Source organism: Colletotrichum karsti (genome assembly GCF_011947395.1).
Source record: "Colletotrichum karsti strain CkLH20 chromosome Unknown Scaffold57, whole genome shotgun sequence".
In the NCBI taxonomy this organism is placed as follows: domain Eukaryota; kingdom Fungi; phylum Ascomycota; class Sordariomycetes; order Glomerellales; family Glomerellaceae; genus Colletotrichum; species Colletotrichum karsti.
This window is the reverse complement of record NW_024065957.1, coordinates 295,504-318,715: the sequence shown is the minus strand read 5'-3', so window position 1 is coordinate 318,715 and position 23,212 is coordinate 295,504. Positions and strand designations below refer to the sequence as shown.

The following is a 23,212-nucleotide window of genomic DNA, read 5'->3' as shown; positions in this document are numbered from 1 at the left end:
CCCCGCCCCCCCGGGATGATGTCCACTTGGACAGGTGATGGCAGGCAGGAAGAAGAGGTAGCCCGAGTATCGAAACGCCTATACCGTATGCTTGTAGATCGCAGCGTCGACCTCCTTCCTCCCGTCCCATGTCGGGGTCGCTTGAAGGATTATTCCCATCGACGATATATCAGGCGGCCATGCCTTGCTGTCAAAACAGATTTTGCAATGCTACGAGGCTTACCTGCATGCTTACTTTGGACCGAGCATGATGATGGGCTTTTTCAAAGGAGTGTTCCGCCATAAATCCAAGACATGCGCTTGGCGGGTTGATATCATGTACCCTACGGGGATGATGGATGAAGTGGCATATCAACATGATAAAGGCATGTCTTTTGTGCGAAAACTCAATGTGTACAAGGCGAGCGGTTTGGCAATGTTCCGTACGTCAGACTCAAGCAAGCGTCGGCCTGAATGTCAAAGGTCCAGACGCAAGGAGCAGCCCGCGGCTCAGCGGGATCTCCCCAGAACCATCACGATATGGGCACAGCTGGCACGATTTGCTTTGGCGCTGCTCGACGGATCGAGGGGGGCGGAAGGAAGAGCGAGGAAGAAGAAGAAGGTGGTGGTCGTCGTCTTGCGGCCCGGGTGTCACTTGGTCTCGAACAATTCCGATGAACCTTTTTCTCGGCATGCCGTTGGTTTAATTTCACGTCGAGAACAAGGACGGAAAGGTTCATGTCCCGTTTGATCTGATCTCACCAAGGCTTCAAACAAAAAGGATAAAACAAGGAACAAAAAGAAGACGTCTTTCTGTTCTTGCACAGGGCTCCGAAGATGAGGGGCGCCTGATTGAAAACGGAGAGGCGGGTAGAGCTGGAGATTGTCGAGTTGGAGGACAAGTTGAGTTTTGTGTCGGTAGTGTGGTGTCATGCTATTTCTGGCTGCGTCGCTGCATTGTTTTGCCTGCCTCTTCCTGCGCGCGGGCAATAGTTCCCGTACGACACATGCGCCAACCATGCGGGACGACCTATCTTTACCAAGGTGGAGGGTCAGCGAATGGTAGGTGAGTTGGGGAGGAGCGATGGATTTGTGATTTGGGGGGCACAGCGGTGCGTTGTTTGGCTGGTTGTTCGTGTGCTTTGCTTGATTGCCTGCTGCTTGCCTGCATGTCACCGCAGGAAGCTCCTGTAAGAGTTGTGCGTTGTTGGTGTAACGTGCTTCTTACACACAGGATTTTTGCTGCTTCCCTCTTTCTGCAAAAATCCTCCCGAGACGTCCGTTACGCTGGCTATGTTGGCAGAGAGGAGCAACACAGGTGGTTGGGAGGATTGCTCTGGATCCGAGGGCATGAGTGTGCGCTGGCTTGGTCGCGACATCTGTGCAGTGGTCGAAACACGGTTCGAAAGATGCGACAACCTCGAGATTGAGTTTAGATGGGCATGAGTTCGGGGAGAGGGGCCGGGTCGGAAGGGGAAGTGGGACTGAGGTTAGTTAAGGTGCGGGTTTGAGCGGCGAGGCGTCGAAGAGAGTGGTTGAACGAGGTTGGCCATCGCGGTGCCGGCCATGTGTTGTACCTCATCCCATCGCGGCCGTGGTTGGCAGGTTTTGTTGGCCGTATCATGGGCCTCGAGCGCGCCATCTTATCTTTCTTTGTGCGAGACGTATGCGAGAGATGCCGACGGAAGACAGGGCTGGTAGATACAGGGCCAATGAATCATCTCATCACAGCCGGCAGGTTTTCAGGACCGATTCCGAGTACACAAGACGCATAGAGGCCGGGCGGCGCAACCATTGTATCCCATATGCAATTCCTTGGAGGATCCGCTGTGAAAATGCAAGGCGCTCCGGTGGCGGGGTAGACATGTGCGGGAATAGTATTTGGGTTTGTGATTGGTGGTGGTGCATTGCTGCGCCGGGCTGGGCTTTTCGTCGCTTCAGTCTGCTGGCCTCACTGTGAGAGTTGATTCGTGAAACTGCGAGTTGTCAAGGTGCGGGGGAACAGCCTGTCAGAAGAGACGTAAAGCAAGAATCAGTTGTGGTTGTTGGCGCCAGCGGTGGTGGTGGTGGTGGCGGCGGCGGACCAAGTACGCAAGTCGGAGCTAGAATGCAGGGCTCTGAGTCGTCGAATCGTCGATGATGGGAGCGGATAATGAGCATTAACTTGGACATCCATGGGTGAAGCGGTGTTGAACACCAGCCATGACGATGACGAACCTCGGGCCGCTTTGCTGATGTCTCTGAGTCTCTCTGGCTCTGGAGTAACGGCAAGGTTTGACTTGGCGGGATGACTTCGCATCGACTCATCAAGATCGACAGCGGTTTTACGATGAATGCCATGTTGTAATTTGGCCTTCATCTTGAGTGAGGAGACAAGCGCTGAAATTGGGATATTTCTAGCGTCAGACACAAGCTTCTTCCTGTTCGAGTGAGGCATTTGGCGATGATGATTGGGGGAAAGACCGCGTCATATTCGCAGGAGGCAGGATTCTGTGGGGATGCCGGGCCGGAAGGTTCAAGTTGATTGACTTGATGATTTGATAAAATCTCTGACGTTTGCGAGTGGTGAATGGTGTGGCCTTGGACGGGCGGAAACCATGATTTGCTTGCTTGCTGCCAACGGAAACAAGAACTGTGCCCGAACGTCGTTTCTTGCGATCGATCCCATTCCTCGTTCCCTTGGCTTCGTTGGCTTCCTCTTCTCGTTCGTTCGCATGGGGATGACATCCCGTGAACTGCGAACCCGACTAGGAATAGTCTGCAGACGGACGGTGAGTGGTCAGAGCCGGGATGGGGGTGGCTGGGGATGGAGACGGGGGACGGCGCCGGATGCTGGGGGTGAACGGGGGACCTTGACATTGACAGCCCTGGGTTTTGGCGCATTTTCATTCGCAGACTGTTCGCTTTTGGCTTGACGCAGCGCTGTTTCAATTCGTCGACGACGGGTTCGACCTGTGCCCCTCCTCCCAGACAGACCCCGACGGACTTCGTCGCGTTGTTGGCGGTCGTGTTCCTGCGTATGGTTTTCTTTGGTGCTTTCGTCCTTCTCGGAGCGAGCCCGGCTTCTTTGGTTATGCATCCGCAAACAGCACAACCAGACTGCTGGGAAACTTCAGATCCGACCTGCTTTCGCCACTAGGGAGCTGAAGAAGTCGTAATCGTCAGCAGGCGGGCTGCCATGTTTAGATGATACTGTTCCGAAGCAGAATACACTGAGGGTGGCCCGCCAACCGTCCAGTTTCTGTGTGACCGTGTAAGGTTGTGCCTGTCGTGTGCGCAGTCAGCCGGAACTCAGGCCCTGGACGCAAGGTCTCTGTAGAACTGGGTCGTTTCGGTCCTCTCTGGAGTCTGGCCGCTGCGTCCATCCCATCTTATCCCATCAACCTCAGACCGTTTTTTTTTCTTGCTGCTCTTGCAGCTTCTGCTTCGGTGTCTTGGCTGGGCGCAACGTAGGATTGCCAGACACACACACTTGTTGCGTGTGTCTGCGCGCGCGTATGTGCGCAGCAGGCGGGCGAAGGACTCGTGTATGTAGGTCACGTTCTTTTGCGAACTGTGCTCGGCGTTGAGGAGAAGTTCGCTGCTCAGCAGAGGCAACCCATGTCACTGCCACTGCCAATGCCAGCGGTAGTCCAGTACCACGCAACGGGTTGTTGTAGTTGTACCTCGTCCTCCACCGCAAACCGCTCTTGCGTCTTCGTTCGTTGAGGTCCCTTTGCCTTCCCTCGCCTTCGGTTTGCTTCCCACCATCGCTTGCACGGCTTCGCCCTGCCTCTTTGCCCTCCGGCGACGTCAAATCCCCGTCCGTTCCACACCGTTGAACCCCGGGCCGGACCCAGAAAATAATTCATTAGTTTCAATCGTTTGGATCTCCAGTCTTGGGTCTTGAGGCCTCTCATTCGGCCGTCCGAGGTCCACGAACCCGCTGTTTCTCTCACATCAGAGGTAACGCCCGTTCCGAGGGAGACCCTTGGTGGAAAAAGCCGCAACATCAACAAACCATGATTGCATTGTAAACAAACCCAACCCAGACAGAAAAAAAAAATAGGATAGAGGCAAGTCCTTGGCTCAGATACAGGCCGAAAACAACCTTTGAACAAGCAGCTTCTGAGCCTGTCCTGAAAGCCCGCAACCTTAAAACCGGTCAGCGAAAGGTTCCAAAGGCGCCACACCATTGCTTCTGCTCTAGAAGGGTGACCCCTCCTTTCTCTGTCAAAGTCTCGTCTCGTCGCTGTTGCTGCTCGGTCGGTCGGTCACCTCTGATCCTTCCTCCGGGCGCGCATTTCTTGGTTTTCCCCCACGTGCTCCATGCCAGTTGGGAAAGGAATGAGGCTGAATCAGGCGTAGCCAAGCGGGTTGCGGATACTCGGCGCACTTTTGGCGGTGGCCTGGGCTTGCTGCGGTGTCTCTGGCCTGCTGCCGATGCGCCCTTGTGCAGCTGGCTCTGGCTCTGGCTCTGGCTTGCTTTGCTTTGGGGGGAGGTGTCTCTTGTGTCTCGTTTCCCCGTTCTCGTTTTCCCTCCCCTCATCTTGTTTCTCCGCTGGGTTCGTAGTCCGTCATTATACGACTTGGCGTCATTGTCAACGACAAGAGCCACGACGTCGACGGCGACTCTGTTGGCTTCTGGGAGCTTCGGGCTGAGCCGACCTGGCTTGCGGTCACTGATTCAGTCGCTCGTGGGCAGTTGGCAGTGACTTGCTGAAAGCGAAAGGTGAGGCAGGCCGAGACGACCGCCACACTCTCTCCGTCAAGTCAATCCATCCATCGATCCCCAATCCTGGCCCGTTCCATCCCATCCCATCCCATCCATCCCATCCGCCTTGGGACTCCGCCCATTCCGCTGCGTCAGCCTGTCGCTCCCACGCTTCATCTCGCCCATTAGATAACCCATAACCCCCCCGGCGCCGCTCATCTCGCTCCCCCTCCCATCTGGGTCCAACTCTCACCGTATGTTGAATGATATGACCGACGCGTCTTTGACCCTGGGGATTTAAGGCGTGTGCTCACCGTCACCTCCACAGACACCCGTCTCTGGCACCGAACCATTGCTGCCGCTCGTCGTCGCTGCAGCCGCCTTCTTCGTCGTCACCCTCATCGTCGTCGTATCGCTCCTCCGCTGTTCCGATCTATGCATTTCGACTGGTGTCTGTTGCCGTTGTAAGAGAGAGGCGTCTCCGAACCGGGGGAGCGGTCTGCCGGCCGGTCTGCATGGTGGAGGAGTTCTTCTGGTCTGGCTGTTCGCCGTCGCCAATCGCCAGTTGGACAGCCCGCAAACGACAAACAGACCGAGCAAGAGGCTGTGGTCGCATGCAAAGGAAGAGCGAGAGGGTCAACAAGGGCAGTGCGTAGGAGACGTAGGAGAGAGGTGTAGACCAAGACCATCGCGATGGCGTCGTATACGGATTTGGCGGCGTCGGCGCCGGGCAGCAAGCTGTCGAAGCCGCGCAGCAAGACGGCGGTCAAGCCAATCCTGAAAAAGTTGTCGCACTCGGAAAAGAACTCGCTGGATTTGGATCGGGGTTGGGATGAGCAGACGTCGTTTGGCAACTATAGCGGTAGTCTGGGGAGGGAAAGAGAAGGATCTTTCGGAGGCAGAGACGTCAGCTTCAGCATTTCGGCGACGGAACTCAACACTGGCAACAGCAACGGAAGGAGCAAATTCAGCCACGCCCGGTCAACCAGCGGCACCTCCCACGTCAGTATAGCGACCAACGGCAGCGGCCAAAGAAACGGCAGCTTCGTCCACCCTTTTCAGCAGACACCGCGCACCGCAACACCGCCTCTCTCGTACGCCAACTCATTCACCAGCTTCGAGCAGGCCACCGGTACCAGCGGCCCTCGCGATTACTCTCCGACAATCACAGAGGACGACGACGATCTGCTTGACCAACAACAACAAGTATACAATCACCACCGGAGCAACTACGCGACGCCTTCCTCCACAACCACCATCCTCAACAGCAATCCTACCTCATATCCTCGGCGCCCGTCACTAACAAGTCGCACCTCATCTCTATCTGACATCCATACCACTGGGCCTCCATCGCTGCGCATCAACACCAGCCGTACAAATTCCAACGCTACGTCATCGCGGCTGGTACACGTCTCTAGCCATTCCGACATCAATATCACCGGCCGGAAATCAGAATCCGCCGCCGCCGTCTCCAGTACAGCACCTACCTTTTCACCATTATCAACGGCATCTCCATCAACATCAATGTCTCCGCTCCGCACCTCTCTGGAGGGCTTCCGCCTTCGCTCCCGCTCCGAGCTCGACTCCAACTACCACCAAGAGCGCATCCGAGAGGAGCGTCGCCGTTGGCAGGAGAAGGAGCGCATCAAGGATGCCAAGAAGGCCAAGGAGGACCAGCGCAAGCAAGAGCGCGCCAACTTGAAGGAAGCGCAGCGCTTCGAGAGGGAGCAACAGATGCTGCACATGGAGCAGCAGGCCCAGGCCAAGCGAGAGGCCAAGGAGGCTGCCCACAAGCAGAGCTTCAACAGCGCTCGCAACAGCTCCAGCGACATTATCCGCCCCTCCATCAGCCGCAAGAAGACAGCCCCCGACGCGGAGAAGCTGGCCATGGGCGAGCTCGGATTTGCCAGCCGTAACTATGAGAACACCAACCAGGGCCAGGCTCCCGTTGCTGCCGCCGACAGCATCATGGAGGGCCCTCGCCGCTCCCAGACGGCCAAGCGCAAGACTCAGGGTGCCTGGACCAGTTTCGTCTTGTGGTTCCGGACTAGAATTCTGCGCCTCAACAACATGGCCAAGCGCTGAGCAACCATTCGATTCCTCTATCATCTGTTATGTCAGCATGCGATGGATTTCTCCCACAGAGAGGCCCATCGCATCATCGACCGCGCCTATCCCAATTATCACGGAACATGATACACAAGCAACGGCTTCCAGCATGAATAAGACAGATTCGACTTTCATGACACGGGCAGACAGGACTTGTCACCTGCATTTTCATTTCATCATATACCCATCCCCCCCATCATCATCATTACTACCATCACCTCTTTACGCGCAATGCCTCCTTTGACGACACTGGCAGTGCCCTTTCAGAGGCTTGGGTACTTTTTCATCATTATTATTTTCACGCTCTCATCCCAACGATTATGAATGGAATTCACACGAAGTCTCGGCACGGGCAGATGAGCAAAAAAAGAAAAAGGTTCTTTCTATTTCCTTTGGTTTCTTTTCATGGATCGGCAAGGCGTTTTCGGATATGGCTCCTATCTCAGTGGTACGACACAACAACACCACCACCACCCTCCAGGAAAGGAAGGGGGATCACTCGCTTGGGTGCCGTCAGGAAGCGGCTTGGACAGATACCGGAAGGGACCTCAGCCCACGGGCTTGAAGAGGGACCTCTGATTTGGGACGGCGTTTGGTTCTAGCGAGCGAAATGGGCATGTCTGGCCTGGAATAGCGACGTCCTACGGGACAGCTGGCCGTATGTAGAAGTATAGAGTCAAATGGATTGGCTCCGTCAGGGCACTCTCATCATATTTTCCCTCCATGTGACGCATCCCGATTGACCGACGCCGTGTCCAACTGGGCCAATTTGCGGTGAGGCGCAACCTTCATCACATTCCGCCGACATAGAGGCTCTTCTCGAAGTATCCCTTAACCAAGCACCTCAGCTCTTAGCCTTCGCTAGCGGGATGGCGGGGTAATGTGTTTTGACACAAACGTTTGACGCCCCTAGCGCCCACAAGCCGGGCCATCGTGGGAAACGGGCGATCATGGGAGACCCTGGAATGCAGAACACGGCGCGTTTGGAGCGCACGTATATCAATCTTATGGTTGTTTCCGGGCGTGCGGGGGCTTGCCGGTCGCGGTTGCGACGTTCAATCTACGTGACGCAACGACACTCGAAACGATGGGATTTTGCGTCGTTGAGGGAACCCCCCACGACGGATTCGATCCTACCTACCTTATTCCATACCAACGCGAAATATAGGTTAGGCAGCCCCGACGGGTTGGAGAGCCGGTTCTCGCGGTGACAAGTGGTAGCGCCCGTGTTCTTCAGGTCGCGTGAGCAGCTTGTTCCCAGACCTACTTTCCTTCTTTTTCAGAGTCCGACCGACGGGAGATCGGCTCGACGAATCGGCCGAGCTGCAGGCACGTGGTGTGGGGCCGGACGTAGGTACCTTAGCTAGGTGCCTTATCGATAAGCACCCCTGTACGTACCTCGGGTCTCGGTGATATCAGACCGCTGTTCTCTTACACGAAGCTACCGATCTGCATCCTTTCTCACCAGTGGCCTGCGTTGAAGGGCGTGCTCGTCCTCGGGGCTGCAGTAGTCAAGACAGAAATAAATGGTCAGCTCGGGAGGAAGAATGACTGAGCTGTGTTGTCATCAGCTTGTTGGCGGCGTTACTGGTGATCGTATGAGGTGAGCATCTACCTGGGGTATCCTCACGAGGAAATAAAGCCAATTGTTCCCGTTGGAATTGCCTATTCCAGGAAAGCCATAGTTGGCTTAGTTTATCCCAAAAGTTGCCGAGGCATGAAGCTCTTGTGAAGATGGCCATCAAACGCTACCTCACCGATCGGTAGGTAGGCTAACTTATTCCCATCTGCTGGAATTATGGGGCTTGGTAGCTAGCTTAGCTCACCTAGTGTTGCATCTCGGGCGATCCAAGCTCCCTGCGAAATGTGAACGCAACTCGTCACCTCCTCCTCAAACATCCAACATAAGCCAACATCTGACGTACAGTTCACCCGTTACCCCAAATTTGTTTCGTTTCGATAATCCTAGCACCGCCAGGTATCCCACCCGCGGCCGGAGGCTCTGTCCGTTCGCTCCCTTGGTGAGGCAAAACCAACACAGGGGAAGCTGAAATCCTCCTCTTCCTCTTTCATCCTCCAGAGCTCCGAAACTCTAAATCTCCAACCGAGCTACTAGCCCAGAGCTCCCCAACGTCTTCCCAACGACATCTGACGCCGCAGACCTGATCGTTAGGCATAGCTAGCTTCACTTCTAGTCTTCGATACCCCTCGTTCTGTATTCTACACCTGTCTTTTCTCAGGAGCTTAGGAATACACGGGACTCCAGCTAGCCCGTCCTCTCATCCTCCGCGCCAACCGCAGCGTCAGAGGAACACCTTCATCCTCACATCCCGCCATCATGGCTCCGAACCGCAAATACGCAAACTACCCCGGTGCCCGCGAGGGTCCGGTCCAAGCCAGCACGGAGGTACCAAAGGAGGACGAGAACCCCGTCCTCCGCGGCTGGCCTCTGGTCGTCGGCTCAACCCTGTTCGTCACCACTCATCATCATCGTCATCCTCGCTCACTAACACCCTCACCCAAGCCTCGCAAACTCCGGCGTCCTCCAGCGCTTCTTCTGGCGCAACGCAAAGTTCGGCTCGATCAGAGACCTCCCGGGCCTGGTCGACTACAGATACCGCTTCCAGGTGCCGCCCTCTGCCTCCCTCACTCACTCACCCCCGGCCTCCGTAGTCAGGACGCAACTAACACCGCCCCCAGCCCGACGTGATCGCCCTCTCCGAGACGGGCGAATCCCACCCGGACCCGATCCCCTTCTCCGCCGACCTGACGACCCCGGCCCCGCAGGACCTCCCCGCCCGCTACCTCTCCAGCGCCGACTACCATGCCCTCTACGCCACCGGCGCCCTCACCCCGCTCGACATCGTCCAGGCCCTGCTGCCCCTGATCCGCCGCGCCGAGGGCCACCCGCCCCCCGAGACCGGGCCCTACGCCAACGCCTGGGTCGCCTCCCACGGCCGCGAGGACCTCGCCCTCGACGCCGCCCGCGCCTCCACCGAGAGGTGGCGCGCCGGCAAGCCCCTCGGCCCCCTCGACGGCGTCCCCATCGGCGTCAAGGACGACATCCCCGTCGAGGGCTACGTGAGCCACAACGGCATGCAGTACCGTCCCGACCTCCCCTGGTTCAAGCCCGCCGAGGACACGTGGTGGCCCGTCAAGCAGCTCGAGGCCGCCGGTGCCATCGTGGTCGGCAAGAACGCCATGCACGAGCTGGGCGGTGGTAAGTCATTCACTCCTCCCGTCATTGAAACCGACGAGCAGTCGCTAACCGAACCCAGATACCAACGGTTGCAACGTGAGAACCACTCCACCCGGTAGACAGAACCCAGCTAACATTCACAGCCGCGCTGGGGAACCCCCACGAACTGGTACAACACATCCTACTACCCCGGCGGCTCCTCTTCCGGAGGCGGCTCCGCCACCGGCGCCGGCATCATCCCCATCTCCATCGGCACCGACGCCGGCGGCTCCATCCGCATCCCCGCCTCCTTCAACGGCGTCTACGGCCTCAAACCCTCCCACCACCGCACCATCGCCATGAACTCCTCCATGTGCGTCGTCGGCCCCCTCGCCGCCACCGTCGCCGACCTCACCATCGCCTACCGCCTCATGTCCCGCCCCAACCCGGACGACCCCATCCAGGGCCTCTACGCCCCCTCCGTCCCGCCCTCCCCCTCGGCCCCGAAGACCATCGCGATCGACGAGTCCCAGTGGTCCCGCGCCCAGCCCCCCGTCGCGGCCCTCTGCCGCGCCGCCGTCGAACACTTCAGGTCCCGGGGCTACGAGATCATCGACGTCCGCATCCCCCAACTCCGCGAGATCCAGCTCATGCACTCGGCCACCTGCGTCACCGAGATGGGCGACCTCGCCCGCCACCGCCACCCGGACCCGGACGCCTGGCAGTCCATCATCAACCACGCCAACAAGGTCACCATGTCCGTCGGCACCGTCACCCCCGCCGGCGACTACATGAAGTACGCCCAGCTGCGCGACATGCTGATGAAGCACCTCGCCCACCTCTTCGAGTCCCACCCGGGCATGATGCTCCTCACCCCCACCACCCCTCTCCCGGGCTGGCCCAAGCAGCCCGGCGACGAGGCCTACGGCGTGTCCGACACCAACACGACCATCGCCAACATGGGCTACGTCTACGTCGCCAACGTGAGCGGGTGTCCCGCCGTCACGGCGCCCGTGGGCTACGTCGACCCCGTGCAGGGCGAGGGGAGGGTGCCCGTCGGGCTGATGGCCATGGCGGAGTGGGGGTGCGAGGAGCAGCTGCTCGGCTGGGCGCGCGAGGCCGAGACGTATCTGCACCAGGAGGGGCGGAGGAGGCCCGAGGGGTGGGTTGACGTGATCGAGATGACCAAGAACGGCGGTCTCGAGGCCAAGAAGAACATCTGAGGAAGTGCACCATCTATCACAAACGTAGGAAAGAGGGAGGGAAAATAGTCGTAGTGTCTGAATATTGGAAACGGATCTATACGCTGGAAAGGACAGTACAAGAGCATTCTCGCTCGGTTAAAAGACATGAGAAGTATCAAAAAAATCTACTTCAGAAACTTGGACGCGAGACCCATGAAGCCGCCCTGCTGCTGGCCCTGGCTCTTCATGTACATCTTGAGCGCCATCTCGCCCGCCTGCTGGATGGCCGACTCCTTGCTGGTGCCGTCGGCGACCTTGCCTTGTGACTGGCGCTGGTCGAAGAGCTGCGACACACGCGTCAACATCAACACATCATCTTAGTTCCGGGAACGTAGATATCGCAAAGATGGAGAGAGAAGAGAAGGCGACGAGGACTCACGCGACTGGCCTCCGCCATGGCGAGACCCATGAACCCGCCCTGGCTCTGCTTCTGCCCGCCCGTGTCGCCGCTCGAGAACATCTTGAGCGCCTGCATGGCGGCCGCGGCGCCGAGGCCCTTGTCGTCGGCCTTCTCGTCGTCCTCGTCGTCGCCGAAGAATTTCTTGTGCTTGTTCACGGCGTCTTTTCGCCAAGAGATACGGTGTTAGTAGTCACAACCACCAACAGCCACCTCCGTTGGTTGGCTCTGGAAAAACAAAACATACGGTCCTCGTCGATATCCTCATCCTGGAGCTGGTTCTTCTTCTGCGTCAACGCCCCGAGGACGGTCGAGAAGAGGTCCGAGTCCCCGCTGGACCCGGCGCGGCGGGAGGCCTGGTGGGCGGCCTGACGGTAATCGTCATCGTCGTCGTCGGCGAACCCGGCGGGATAGTTGCCGCCGTGAGCCTCTGTTTGTCGGGTCCTCGGTCAGCCAAAAACACAGTACAACCCGGATTGAATTTTGACAAATCGAACGAGGAAACTTTTCCCGTCTCAGGGGGTGTTGAGCGAGATGGAGTGTTTGGACGAAATAGATCAAACGTGACAAAAAGACAAAAACAAGACAGAAAAAGCATAAGCAAAACATTCTTCTTGGGACAGAAAAAAAAAAAAAACTTACTGTCACCTCCGGGAAGAGGTTGGCCTGTCGGTCGTTGACGATGATTGCGTCTTTGGTCAGTGACAAGCTTTCTTAGTGAGGGGTCGCGGGGTATGAGCGCCGTGGAAGCGAAAGATTGATGGCGGGGTAAGGGGAAGCTAGACACTGTAAGTAGCAAAAGCAGTTGAGCGTACCGTGGCCGTGGCCCTGCTGGGGCTTGTCGTCGTCCTTGTTCAGGTACTCTGACGCCTTGTTGATGAGCTTGTCCATTTTGAATGTGAGATTGACTCGGATGATGATGATTGAGGATGAGAAATGTCATGTGAGGAAGAGAAAGAGGGATTTAGAAGTCCTAGCTTGTATATGAAGCTCTGGTAGGGACAGCCACGTCTCCGCACGACGTGGGCGATCAATTGTCTCAGGACACCCTGAGCTGGCCATGCAATGCAAGCCAAACTACAGATACCGCGCCGGGTGTATTATCCAACGGGCCATGCGCCGCCTCAGACCAATGGTCGCCGCGTGTAACAGCCACAGCTTGTCAAAACCAAGGGGACCAGCGAGTGATTCTCCATCTGCCAAGACTAGCGCGCCCCGGTTCGTCAAGATAGATACCAGTGACGCAGCTGGGTAGGCGCTGAGAACAGCTCAAAACCTCACGTACATGATGCAGAGGTCATCATCCAGCTCTCGTCGTTTGACGGTCAGCAGCTCACTGCCTGTCTCCAGGTCCCTCCATGTTTGCTGTCCCGTGCAACCAGGTCCCACCCGCCCCGTTCAAGATCAACCATCCGCAGTAGCAGGCCCGGCCGTCCAATCATGGCTCCCGTGCTGGGATGGCATGAATTGTCCTGGATGCAAGGTCGGAGCCTGTTAACGGTATCAAGGGCTTCAGGGCGCAAACGAGATGTTTCAGGAACCAAGTGGTCTCTGTGTGCTATCATCCATGAGCAGTGCAATTATATCCCGAAGGAAGCAGCTGAATGGGAAAGGCGGAATTTGCATAATGGACGGCCATGCTCAACCGAGGTCGAGGTCTAGGTCGCCTTGAATTGAGCCCTGAGCCCATTAACGGCGGGCAGTGGGCAGTCTCTGCAGACGCGCTTGTGACCAACCGGAAGTCACCTACATCGGCCCCTCTTCCAAGTCCCGTATGGATATCACATTTTCCGCAGTCAGTCCTGGTGGCCAGGGTCTTGGCTGACCGCCAGTCGTTGAACCGCCTCGAAACAGACAACTTATCCGCAAGGGCCCGCCAAGCTGAAAAAAAGAGAAAAAAATCGATGCCAGCAACATCGAACTCGGCGGTAGCTGGTTGAATGAAAGCAACATGGCTTGAATTTCGCTGTTGAAACTGCCCTTCCGATATCTCGTGCTCCTTGTCCCATGACCCGGTGTCGAACTTAGGTATCTCGGTTGCTGCGAAAAAAAAAGTTGTAAACAAAACGGACGGCCGTATGTTCGTGAATCATAGCCTGCGCCGTGCCTTCTTCCAGACGCCAACGCCGGTGGGCATGAATGACCACCATCCCTCTTCGGGGCACATGTCGACTGATACGCCAGCGCCGACCCATTAACTAAACTCAACCGTGAGCCCCCGTGGAATGCTCGACTGTGAGTGAACCCGATGCATGATTACTGCCGCCGCCGTGTCGGTTCTTCTTCTCTTTCTTTGCCCATCTCAGACCGCAGGCGTTGCACAGCGTCTTGGGACCACTAGGACCTTTGCGCCATTCGGGAGAGTCGAGGGTACCTAGTGTGCGCCGTCAGAATGGATATTGACGAGGACATCCACAAGAATAGGGACCTACCGCAGTCCGTGCAGACGTATTCCTCCGAAGTCTTTAGCTTCTTCTTCTTGTCGCCTGTCCTAGGATCCCGGTCCTGTGGGATGGCGATTCCGGCGTCGCCCTTGACCAACGTTGGACTCGCATTTCCTGTCGTGATACCGCGACTTCTCTCTCCCTCGATGTATCTCAAGCCAGTCAACATCTCGATGGTGTCGGTGTGCGAAGCGCCCTCGTATCGAGCCATCTTGTCCTTTAGCGAGTCTGGGCGGCTGGCTGCGACGCCTTCCAGAGCTTCCCTGGTGAGACCCACGTTGAGAGCAGATGTCCTGTCGCTCGAGCTATCGGCGTTGCGAGACATGCCGCTTTGGGCGATGGATGTTGTGATGGTCGTTTCCGATGGTGTTACGTCTGACCTGCCCTCCTGGCTTTGTTGCCATAACCTCGCCGATTCTTCATTGTCCATTTCCTCCTCCCTACGCAGCTCGGCGATGCGCCTCCTCAACCGCTCATTTTCCATCTTATGTTCGAGGAACGAGTCGAGGAGGACTGCATTTTTGGTGGGGTAAGGGCGCGACATCATGAAAACGGCCTGGCAGAATGGCGATTGGTTGTGGGGGTTCGGTGCGAATTTGGCGGCGGCGATGTGGGCGTGGCCGACTGACTCAAAGATGGTGAATTTGCCGTCCTTCTTCTTCAACCTACAGAAGAGGCGCAAAGGGTTACCCGACGCTATCGACTCGTTAAGCTCGGCAACAAAGACTCCCTGATCGTCGGGATGGACAAGGTCCTTGAGGAAGGTGTCGATGACTTCGTCGGCGGTGTATCCAATTAGATTGAGAATGCTGGGGGAGACGTATTTTATGCGACCGTTGGCGTCGAGTATTTGAAGAAAGTCCTTGAGCTCTTGGACGACGTTGGGGGCCCAATTCCGTCTCTTTGTGAACTCGGTCAGGAGGCTGCCAGCCTGCTGCATGGCCTGGGGGTTGAAGCCGCCGAGGGGCGGAGGGCCACCTCCAATAACGTTAACATCGTCGGCGTTATTTGGGTAGTTGTTGGTCATTGAGGGACCGTCGTCGATAATACCGTCGGGGTGGGGAGTTTGGGCGAAGAAGTTGGCCATTCCGCTATCGTCGCCGGGGTTGTCGACGTTCATGTTCATGGCGTCAAAGCTCCCATACATTGTCGGGTCTAGCAGGGACGACATGATGTTGGGGTCGGCTTCGGCCATCTGCATTGCGTCAGCGCTGGTTGGGAGGGAGACCTGAGGGAAACAATTGATTGAATGGGGCCAGAAAGACTTGCGCCGGGGTGTCGGCGGGTCAGGTGAAGGGGATCAGAGGATAAGCGAGGACGGATGAGGGCAGGCAAATGTGAAGTAGGCATCGGGAGGTGAGGAGGAGCAGCAGCGGCTGCGGGAGCGAGCAGGCGGGACTAACAGCATCAAAGGCAGAGAAGGCGTCTTGGGGCCCGAAGCCAAACATATTGGCGGGGGGAGGCTGAGGTGGTCCGTGAGACATGGTAGTGGTGGTATTGTTCCGATGCTGCTGATGCTGATGCTTGCACAGACTGCTTCTGGCAAAGGCATTTGGTGATTTGCGCAGAGATTCGGAGAAGGCCCCGATGGGCGGTTTGTGAAGTTGGTCCAGGTCACGGCGGCACGGCGCTGCAACTTGTTGTTGGTTGAAGCCTGTGTCCAATGTATTATGCGTACAGAGTATCCGTACCGTAAGGTACCGTGCCTGGGCTGTCGGTGGTAGCCAACTCAAACTGCGATAAGGTACCGGCGCTGCAACACGACGGGACAGCAGCAGCAACAACAGCGGAGACCACTAAGCTGTTCCAACGACAGCGACAGCTATTGCGATACGGCTGTGAATGCGACCCGACTGCGACTGTTGTGCTGCTTGCTGTTGTTGGAAGTCGGGATCCCGGGCTGAACAGACACAGTTTCGGAGCAGGACTCGAGCTCCGAAAGCGTCCAGAATCAGATCAGGTACCTAGCGAAAGGTGAAAGGATCGGATCCGGGACGGGATATGGGGCGTTGTGCGTCGACGGCAGCACTTTCTTAGTCTTCCATGTCTTCTTTCCGGTCAAACCCGTCTATTTGCTGCGATAAGAGAGAAAACAAAAATGAGCGTTGTGGTGGTGAGAACGACGCCAGGATGCGTTGTTGAAACCAACAGACAGAGAAAGAGCAGACAAGAGATGGGGGACGGTGACCCCAGGGTTGATCGAGGGTTGTTCTGACTGAAGGATAGATTTCGAGGAGAGATGGGGGCTCGTGGTCATTAATAAAGGGCGGAAGTTGAATAATGACTGGGCTAGTGGCGTCGTCCAGCCCAATTCTGTCTGAGGTGGTTTAGTGCCGTGGGGAGCGGTACGAAACTTGGGCAGTAGTAGCAGGAGCAGTGGCAGTAGTAGTAGTAGTAGCGGCGACGGCAGCGATAACACTTGAAGAGAAACGGAGGTAGCAGCGGTGCCGACGGTCAGGTTGAGTTGAGTCGGATCGAGTCCAGCATTAAGCTAAGGTTGTCTCGTCCTGTTTGCCGGGACGGACTGAAGACTGAGGACCGAGGACTTGGTGGCACGGCGGAGGGAACGGAGGGAAGGGTCCAGGTTCCAGTCAGTCAGGTCCAGGTCGCTTGGGGCCGAATCACGTTTAGGTATCCGTGGTGTGACACGCCCTGGCCTGACGGGAGATGCAAGATCAGGCACTTGGGTTGGCAGCGGGTCGGATGCGTGAAGCGAGGGCAAGTGAAGAAGGGGTCCAAGGATGAGGACGGTAAGTAGGCAGGGAGGTGACGAAAGGGAAAAGAAAGTCAGGTTGAGGGCGTGAAGAGGGAAGTGGAGGGGAAAGTCGGTCTGGCAGAGAAAGAGAAAGAGCACCAGGTACGGAAGGGAAGACAAGTCACGTCGTCACCGAAAAAACTAGAATATGATTAGGGCGGGTGAGAATGGAAGGAAGGTAGCAGCAGCAAGGAAGGCAGCATGGAAAGAGACTACTACTACTAGCTTAGCTTCAGGGACCTGCGGACGCGGAACGAAAAGAGAAAAAAAAAAAAAAACACGGGATGGGAAACTGCAAAATGGAAATGGGGCACATGGCAATTTTGAGTCCCTGGAACATGGAATTTTGCGATTCAATTCGACCCCTCCACCTACACCCAGACCTGCCTACCTGCCTTAGACCCCGCTGTTCACCTCCCACATTCACAATCACGATTCTGCCACCATTTCCTTCCGCTTCTACCTTGCCTAGGTACGTATGGATACTCCCATACTTATTTGTTCCGCGGTACATGATTACTGCTACCTGCTACCTGTGTTCCTAAATTGGGCAGATACAGCGCACCAATTGGCCGTCCAACAGCTGCTGCGGCGCACAATCTCCCTTACACTCGCACGTCATGCCTTGCCATGCCTTGCGGCGCCTCGGGGGCTGCACGGTCCAGCCGTCCATTGCGAAATGGTTCCAGAGCTCATATTCCAGGGGCTCACCACAGCGATGATCCTCAATCGCTGCTACCACCGAAGCCGCCCTCCGGAGCAAATGCCCCGGCGCCGTGACAGTTGAACCGCTGGTGCAGTCTATCTCCACCGAAGGTCCGCGTCGGGCTGCCACGGCGTGCCCTGGGTGCACCTGCGAAGAGTCGGTGGAGCTAATCCGCCCTTTCTCGCATTCACATTTCTCACGCATCAGAGACCCTGCATTTCTTCTTCAGGGTCGCCGTTCTACACGTGTACGAATACCGTTTCTTGCCTTGGCGGACGCCTTCCGACATACCGCACACGTTTTAGGCACCTCATTAGCTTTCCGTGCATCCCACGCATCCACGGCTCGCGGTGCGGCCATCTCCCGGACTCCCGTCACGGCCTCTACCCAGGGCCGACGGGGGTTCAACTGACAAGCTGGAAATGCTTCATGAATCACAGGGCACTTCGGATACCTTTCCCCAAACCGGTTACTGTCGTGGATCGTTCTGGACCTTCTGGAAACTCCGCGTCCCGTCTCTGCTGTGGCGTATTCGTGTTATGCCGCAGACAAAGACACGCCCAGGATATTGACATACAAATAAAATCCAACCTGAAAGCTGAGCTGATCTGATGTTCGGAGAGCACGGCGAAGGAGCCGCATCTGCGGTATTTAAAGTTGCAGAATGACGCATTACATCAGTCCGGCGCAAAACACTTACCATAGTACACCTGTTGAAGCTAGCAGACCTGAGATTACCATCTGAAGAGCTCTGAGGACACAGCAAACTCTCGAGTACGACGACGATGCCCTATCACAAAACGTAGAGAAAAGACGACCTGGGATTACCTTATCTGCCTTAGTGATGTTGTACAACCTACCCGCTCTGCCTGATCATTGTCCTTTGTGTCCGAGATCACCAGTGCCGTCCAGTCGGATGGATACCTTGCCCACCTACTGTACCTGCCTGCCGCTGCCTTCGGTTGAACAAAGGGCGAGCTGGGTGTCTTATCCTTATCAGACGCTGCCTTATCCACAATCTTATCTTATCACCTGCCGCGAAGTCACGCCTTTTCGCGGGCACCTCCCCAACGCGTACCTGCGTTGCAGCGCGCAAGTCCACCACCGCACGGCAGCCTGGCCCAAGGCAACAAACACCACCACAAGCACAAAACAGAGGTCATTTCCACCAACATCACAACTCAAACTTCAACTTGATTACCGCACTTACTGCACTGCACCACCACACCACCGGGATCAACACACACCAATTCGCATGGCAAACGGCCTCCCGAGGCACAGCCCGCCATGTCCAAGATCGATAAGCTGTCCGTCCAGGGCATCCGCTCCTTTGGCGGCAGCCGCGAGACCATCTCCTTCTACACCCCGTTGACCCTCATCGTCGGTTACAATGGCTCCGGAAAGACCACAATCATCGAGTGTCTGAAGTACGCCACCACCGGCGAGCAGCCCCCCAACAGCAAAGGAGGCGCATTCGTCCACGACCCCAAGGTGCCTATCAGTCCGGGTCTTGTCCATAGCTTTCGCTAACAACTGTGTCCTAGTTATGCGGAGAAAAGGAAGTAATGGCTCAGGTCAAGCTTGCCTTCACCTCGACAGGCGGCCTCAAGTTCGTTGCCACTCGAAGCCTCCAATTGACCGTCAAGAAGAACTCCCGATCGCTCAAGTCCCTCGAGGGCTCTTTGGCCTGCAACAACAATGGCGAGCGAACCGTCACCTCGTCCAGAGTCGCGCAGATGGACGAGTGGATTCCGAGAGAGCTGGGCGTGTCTCGGGCCATTCTCGACTACGTCATCTTCTGCCACCAGGACGAATCCCTCTGGCCCATGAGTGAGCCTGCCGCATTGAAGAAGCAGTTCGACCAGATTTTCGAGGCGATGCGATACACGAAGGCCATCGACAACTTGAAGCTTCTCAGAAAGAAGCAGGGCGAGGAGCTGTCCAAGCTCAAGATCTTTGAGGAGCAAGACAGAATCAACAAGGAGAAGGGCGATCGATCCCAGAAACACGCCCTTGACCTGGAAGAGGAGATCGAGGCCGCCAGACAAACTTGTCAGGATATGTCGGCCGAGATGGAGGAGCTTGAGGAGCAGATCCGCCAAAAGCACGACCAAGCGAACAGCTTTCTTCGCGTCGTCAACGACCTTCGGTTCAAGAGAGATCAGCTCAAGTACCGCGAGGGTGCCATCGCCGACCTCAAGATGACCCTCGAGGAGCTCCCGGAAGATGACGAGTACCTCAAGAGTGCATTCGAGCAGTACGAGGAGCGCATGGCGCGATACCAGGAGGAAGCAGACCAGAACAAGTCTCAGTACGCCGAGCTGCAAAGCGGCATGACCAAATCTCGCAAAGAGCTCTCCGCCAAGTTCTCCGAGCAGGGAAAGCACCAATCCGACAAGGACAAGTACGAGCGTCAACTTCAGAGTCGCATGGAGCTGGTTCGGCAGGCTGCGGAAGTCCACGGATTCCGAGGCTATGACGGCGATCTGAAGGACAGCCAAATCAAGACCTTCACTGAACGCATTCAGAAGCTTCTCGCCGACAAGAAGCGCGACTTGGAGCGTGTGCAAAAGGAGAATGCTCGCGAACTGGACCAGGCCACGAGCGTCATCACGGAGCTCGAGGGTCGCAAGGCGACCATGACCCAGAACCGGGTGTTCGCCAAGCAGCGTTTGGGCGCGATTGAGAAGCGCGTCAACGTCTTGCAGATGGATATCAATCGCCTGGACATTGATGAGGGCGCAAAAGCCGTCTTAGACAGCCAGTTCGAGGACGTCGAGAGCCGACTTCAGAAAGCCAACGAGGCCTTGGCCAGTGCCGATTTCGACACCCTCCTGCAGCAAGACAACGAGAAGCTATGGCAGTTGGAGAGCGAGAATGAGAAGCTGGGCCGCGAGTTGATGGAGTGCACAAGACTTGCCTCCGAGCGAGCGCAGCTGGACCTGCGCAAGAAGGAGTTGACGGACCGCAAGCGCAAACTCGACACTCTCACAAACACTTGGAAGCCCAAGCTTGACACGCATGTCGGCCCCACCTGGCAGACGGAGACCCTCGAGGCTCAGTATCACGACGCTATCAAGCGCCAGAACAAGGTGCTCGCGGAAGCTAGGCAGAAGCGGGACTCAGCGAGAGACAAGCACCAGAAGGTTGACTACAGGCTGAAGAGCGCCAGGGAGACTGGCCAGAAGAAGACGTCCGAAGCGACGCGCTGTCGAGATGCTGTGGTTGGCGCCCTGAAGTCAGTTCGGGATGGCGCCACTATTGACGACTACGAAGAGGAGGTCAAGTTGCATGAGGAAGATGTGGAAACCTACCAAACCGACATCAGTCTCCTTGATGCACTGGCCGACTACTACCGCGGCTGCCAGAAGACTTTGCAAGACAAGAACAAGTGTCGACTTTGCGATCGATCGTTCGACGACAAGCAGAACGTCGCCAAGTCTCGATTCTCAGACAAGCTCGTCAAGTTCCTTGACCCGAACAAGAAGGAGAAGGCAGAGGAGGATCTCGCCAACTCCACTGCCCTCCTCGGCTCGCTGCGCAAGGTCAAGCCGCAGTACGAGACATACCAGAGACTGATGGCTGAGGTCCCCGGCATCAAGGAGGAGTGTTCGTCGCTCGAAGCTGAGTGCGAGACACTGGAGAGACAACTAGAGGAGCACGATGCCGTCGTCAGTGCCGAAAGCGACAAGCTGAACGACATTGAGTCTTTGAACAAAACCGTCATCAACATCACTCAGGCCCTCCGAGACATCAAGGATTCCGAGTCCCAGGTTGATCGGATCATGTCTCAGCAGTCATCCAACGTTGCCAGCCGCAGCGCCGACGACATCCATGAACTCCAAGCATCCTGCAATGAGCAGATCAGGTCTCTGAAGAACAAGATCCTGAAGACTTCGACTGATCGTCAACGAATGAAGGATCAGCTAAACGCTCTTGAGTTGGAGAAGAGTGAACTGAAGAACAAGCTCAGCAAAGCCATGAACCAGCTCGAGCGCAAGAAGGACTTCCAGAACCAGATCCAGACTTTGAAGGACGACCAGAACCATCAGAGAGAGCTGATCAGCAAGGCGGATGAGGACTTGGAGACTATCGAGCCTGAGATTGCCGAGGCGAGGTCAGTCCGAAATGATACGCTGCAGCGTGGTCGCGCCAAGGAGCAGGCCATTGCGGAGGAGCGCGACAAGGTGTCCGACTCTGTCACGGAGCTGAAGATGGTCGAGAGTGATATCCAAGACTACGTCGACCGCGGTGGTCCGTCCAACTTGGCATCCAACCAACGCGCTATCGCAACCCTCGAGAAGACGATCGCTAGTCTGGACAAGGAAATTTCGGACTTGACGGTTCGTACCAACAAGCTAAAGCAGGATATCGACAATGGCGATCGCAAGAAGCAGAACATCAGCAACAACATCAAGTATCGTCAGAACTTGCATGAGCTCGAGGTGCTCCGGCAGGCTATTCAGGAGTTGGAGGCTCGTGATGCCGACGAGGACTACAAGACTTTGGCTGCTGAGGCGAAGCAGTTGGAGAATCGCCACAGCCGGCTCGTCGCGGACCGGGGGTCTCTGATGGGACAAATGAAGACCAAAGATGAGGAACTGGGCCGAACAGTGGCCGAATGGGAGCAGGAGTACAAGCATGCTGCCAAGAAGTACCGCGAGTCTCACATCAAGGTCGAGACCACCAAGGCTGCGATTGAGGACCTGGGCCGTTACAGCGCCGCGCTGGACAAGGCCATCATGCAATACCATGGCCTCAAGATGGAGGAGGTCAACCGCATCGCCGGCGAGTTGTGGCAGAGTACCTACCAAGGTACTGACATCGACACCATCCTCATCCGCTCCGACAACGAGAACGCGACCACCGGCCGCCGTTCCTACAACTACCGCGTCTGCATGGTCAAGCAGGACACGGAGATGGACATGCGCGGCCGCTGCTCCGCGGGACAGAAGGTGCTCGCCAGCATCATCATCCGCCTCGCCCTGGCCGAGAGCTTCGGCGTCAACTGCGGCCTCATCGCCCTCGACGAGCCGACGACCAACCTCGACAAGGACAACATCAAGAGCCTAGCCGAGAGCCTGCACGCCATCATCAAAGCCCGCCAGGCGCAGAGCAACTTCCAACTCATCGTCATCACCCACGACGAGGAGTTTCTCCGCCACATGCGCTGCAGCGACTTCTGCGACAGCTTCTTCCGCGTCAGGAGAGACGACAAGCAGAACAGCGTCATCACCAAGGAGAGCATCACCAGGGTTTTGTAAAAAAGAACAACGAGAAAAAGTGTGTGTATTGTACCGTCGCTTCTGGTGTAAATGGGGAAAATGGGGGGATTTGCATGGTGTTTTTAGGGGGGACGGTTTATGAGCATGGCGTCCTGGTTATTTGTGTGTCTTTGTTGCTGGAGTTGAGACAGGGCTACGTTGGCTTCGAGATTTAAGACGCTGTATGATGAGCCTTGCCAATGAAGATGCTTAGTGAAACACCCTGAACTTGATTACAACCTGATGATCCGTGATTTAATTCTTTGATCTCATAGTGAAGACATACAACGCGACGAAAGATGTGAACTATATCGCTGGGAATAGTTCATGGTGTGTTCCCCCTAACCTACGTTGCGCATTGCCTCCCTCCCTCGGGTGGACAATACGCCTCCGTAAGACGTGTGTTCTTTTGTCAGCGTCACTTGACGAGAAAGCGGTCCAAG

At 56.5% G+C, this 23,212-nt stretch overlaps 5 protein-coding genes across 5 annotated transcripts; 3 read left to right on the top strand and 2 right to left on the bottom strand.

Moving 5' to 3' along the window:
• Positions 1 to 5,365: 5,365 nt before the first annotated feature.
• CkaCkLH20_12347 (uncharacterized protein) lies at positions 5,366 to 6,757 on the top strand (the record flags this gene model as incomplete). Its single annotated transcript, XM_038895060.1, has 1 exon — positions 5,366 to 6,757. One exon carries the CDS (start codon positions 5,366 to 5,368, stop codon positions 6,755 to 6,757), a length of 1,392 nt encoding a protein of 463 aa, XP_038739722.1.
• Positions 6,758 to 9,119: 2,362 nt separating this feature from the next.
• Positions 9,120 to 11,182, top strand: CkaCkLH20_12346 (amidase; the record flags this gene model as incomplete). Its single annotated transcript, XM_038895059.1, has 5 exons — positions 9,120 to 9,250; positions 9,306 to 9,408; positions 9,482 to 10,001; positions 10,060 to 10,076; positions 10,124 to 11,182. The coding sequence occupies 5 exons, from the start codon at positions 9,120 to 9,122 to the stop codon at positions 11,180 to 11,182; spliced, it is 1,830 nt and encodes a 609-aa protein (XP_038739721.1).
• A 146-nt stretch (positions 11,183 to 11,328) lies between these two features.
• CkaCkLH20_12345 (uncharacterized protein) lies at positions 11,329 to 12,491 on the bottom strand (the record flags this gene model as incomplete). The annotated part of the gene is made up of 4 exons (XM_038895058.1): positions 11,329 to 11,487; positions 11,583 to 11,764; positions 11,848 to 12,030; positions 12,416 to 12,491. The coding sequence occupies 4 exons, from the start codon at positions 12,489 to 12,491 to the stop codon at positions 11,329 to 11,331; spliced, it is 600 nt and encodes a 199-aa protein (XP_038739720.1).
• A 1,313-nt stretch (positions 12,492 to 13,804) lies between these two features.
• On the bottom strand, positions 13,805 to 15,528 carry CkaCkLH20_12344 (cutinase palindrome-binding protein; the record flags this gene model as incomplete). The annotated part of the gene is made up of 3 exons (XM_038895057.1): positions 13,805 to 13,974; positions 14,033 to 15,239; positions 15,448 to 15,528. 3 exons carry the CDS (start codon positions 15,526 to 15,528, stop codon positions 13,805 to 13,807), a joined length of 1,458 nt encoding a protein of 485 aa, XP_038739719.1.
• Positions 15,529 to 18,792: 3,264 nt separating this feature from the next.
• CkaCkLH20_12343 (uncharacterized protein) lies at positions 18,793 to 22,769 on the top strand (the record flags this gene model as incomplete). The annotated part of the gene is made up of 2 exons (XM_038895056.1): positions 18,793 to 18,996; positions 19,050 to 22,769. The coding sequence occupies 2 exons, from the start codon at positions 18,793 to 18,795 to the stop codon at positions 22,767 to 22,769; spliced, it is 3,924 nt and encodes a 1,307-aa protein (XP_038739718.1).
• Between the last annotated feature and the right edge of the window lie 443 nt (positions 22,770 to 23,212).